Below are 2,392 nucleotides of genomic sequence, written 5' to 3' on the forward strand. Positions count from 1 at the left end.
ATTGTCAGCCCATGTTCATCTTCGCATCAGTGATGACTCCAAGATCCTTTTCTGTCTCTACACTGATGAGAAGAGAGTTCCCCAGACTGTCGGTGTGGTGCTGGCTCTTCCTCCCCAGGTGCAGCACTCATCCACCCACCCCTGTAACCTGTCTAGGTCTGATTGCAGCCTATTTCTCCCTTCTAGCGTGCCCACATCCCCCCACATCTTAGTGTCAGCAGCATATTTGAACAGGGTGCTATTTACCCCCTCGTCCAAGTCACTGATGAAGATGTTGAACAGTGTGGGCCCGAGGACCGAGCCCTGGGGGACCCCACTGCCCACATCCCTTCCAGGTTGAAAAAGACCCATCCACCACCACTCTCTGGGTGCGACCCTCCAGCCAGTTGGTGACCCATTTGACTGTGTAGGTGTCAACACCACAGTCCCTCACTTTTTTAATGAGAAAGGGGTGAGAGACAGTGTCAAAGGCCTTCTGAAAGTCCAGAAAGACTATGTCTACTGCTACCCCTGCATCTAAGGATTTGGTGACCTGGTCGTAGAAGGCTACCAGGTTGGTCTGACAGGACCTGCCTCTAATGAACCTTGTTGGTTGCCCCTAAGCATAACCTCCCCCACTGGCCCCTCGTGGACATGTGCCAGAATAATTCTGTCTAAAAACTTGCCCAGGATCGAGGTAAGACTAACTGGCCTATAGTTTCCCGGGTCCTCCTTCCTCCCCTTTTTGAAGATGGGAACCACGTTGGCCCCTTCCAGTCCTCTGGCACCACACCAGAGCACCACGAGTGCTCGTAAAGCCATGCCGGGGTCCCGCAACGACCTCAGCTAATTCCCTCAGCACTCGGGGGTGGCGATCGTCCGGACCAGCTGATTTGAATACATCCCGTCCCTCCAGATGTTCCCTGACTAGATCCTCACTGACCCTTGGCCTGAGGTGCGCCTCCCCTGGGGTCTAACTGGGGCCCAGAGTGGGGGTGACTGTTTCGGTCCCTGCTCAGGAAAATGGAGGTAAAGAAATCATTAAATATGTTAGCTTTGTCGTCCAAATTTCCTAACTTTCCAAATTTCGGTAAGCTCTGAAAAGTTCGGAAAGTGGACATGCACTTGAAGCCTGGTACACAACAAAGCTTTGTGACCTGGACTGTTCTGCTCCAAATTTTATGTTTCTTTGGCTGTGTCTTCCTGGAATGGGAATGCCGCTCTGGGAAATGGCCCCAAAATATGAGAGCAGGCAAGGTTTAACTGAGTAGGATTGAAGACAGGCAGTGGATAATGCAGGGGGAGATGAGCTGTATCCGTGCTCTCCCCTTCACACCCTCTGCTGGGCTCTCCTCAGCCCCAGGGTCTCTCCTCCCTGCCTGTGACCGGCAGGTGCAGGAGGGGAACGATGCCGTGTCCCAGCCCTGGCCCAGCCGGGGTGTTTCTGTCCCTGGCCCGTCTCTTCCTGCCGGGGGGAATCGGCCCTGCCCTTTGCTGAGGTCTCCGGGCTCCTTCCTGCTCGGGTCAATCCCGGATTCACCTCCAGCTGCAGCCAAAGCTGCCCCTGCCTCGATCACCCCCTGTCCTCGGGCTGAGCTCTGCTCCTCACGCTCCTGTATCTCCTTTCCCCACAGAGGAGGTGACTCTGGATCCAGACACGGCTCATCGCTACCTCGTCCTGTCTGAGGATGGGAAGAGTGTGAGATGGACAGACACGCGGCAGGATCTGCCCCACAATCCTGAGAGATTTGACACTTGGCGCTGTGTGCTGGGCCGTGAGGGATTCACCTCAGGGAGACACTGGTGGGAGGTGGAGGTGGGGGAGGGGAGACCTGGTGGAGAATGGGGGTGGCCAGAGAGTCTGTGAGGAGGAAGGGAGGATCAGATTTAGCCCTGCGGAGGGGATCTGGGGTGTGCAGCGCTGGAGGGTCAGTACGTGGCTCTCACTGCCCCTGATCCCACCCCCCTGTCCCTGCACCGGGTGCCCAGCAGGGTCGGGGTCTGTCTGGACTGCACATTGGGGCGGGTGTCGTTTCTCGATGCTGACACCGAGGGCCCCGATCTTCACCTTCCCGCCGGCCTCATTCGCGGGGGACAGGATCCGGCCCTGGTTCCTGGTGGAGTTTGGTGAAATCAATCTCAGACGCACCAGTGAGAGGGAAAGGAAACACGCAAGACAGGACCTGTTAATTGTCCCCTCTAGCCTCAGTCGTGCTCATGTCTGTGACCCTGGAGGACTCCTCTCCCTGCAGACGATCAGCGGGGCCGTGTCCGTGACCCTGGACGCGCAGGTTGGGTTTCTTCATCCCCCGACCACGGAGAGCAGGACGTGGCTGAGCTGGACGGTCCGTCTCTGGCCCGTGGGTCATTTCCTGCATGACCGAGGGGCCCTCGGGGGCCTGTGGGGTCCGGC

At 57.5% G+C, this 2,392-nt stretch overlaps 1 protein-coding gene across 2 annotated transcripts in view; it reads left to right on the forward strand.

Annotated features, from left to right (window-relative positions):
* LOC149852635 (butyrophilin subfamily 1 member A1-like) overlaps nucleotides 1-2,119 on the forward strand; it is a 52,094-nt gene extending 49,975 nt beyond the window's left edge. For both annotated transcript variants that reach the window (XM_090028301.1, XM_090028299.1), the window contains one exon: nucleotides 1,614-2,119. In XM_090028301.1, the coding sequence (XP_089884427.1) occupies nucleotides 1,614-1,846 (233 nt within the window). In that variant the 3' untranslated portion in view covers nucleotides 1,847-2,119. The remainder of the gene's footprint in view (nucleotides 1-1,613) is intronic.
* Nucleotides 2,120-2,392: the final 273 nt, after the last annotated feature.

This window comes from Crocodylus siamensis, chromosome 15 (assembly GCF_052110815.1).
Source record: "Crocodylus siamensis isolate JL-2025a chromosome 15, ASM5211081v1, whole genome shotgun sequence".
Taxonomy (NCBI): domain Eukaryota; kingdom Metazoa; phylum Chordata; order Crocodylia; family Crocodylidae; genus Crocodylus; species Crocodylus siamensis.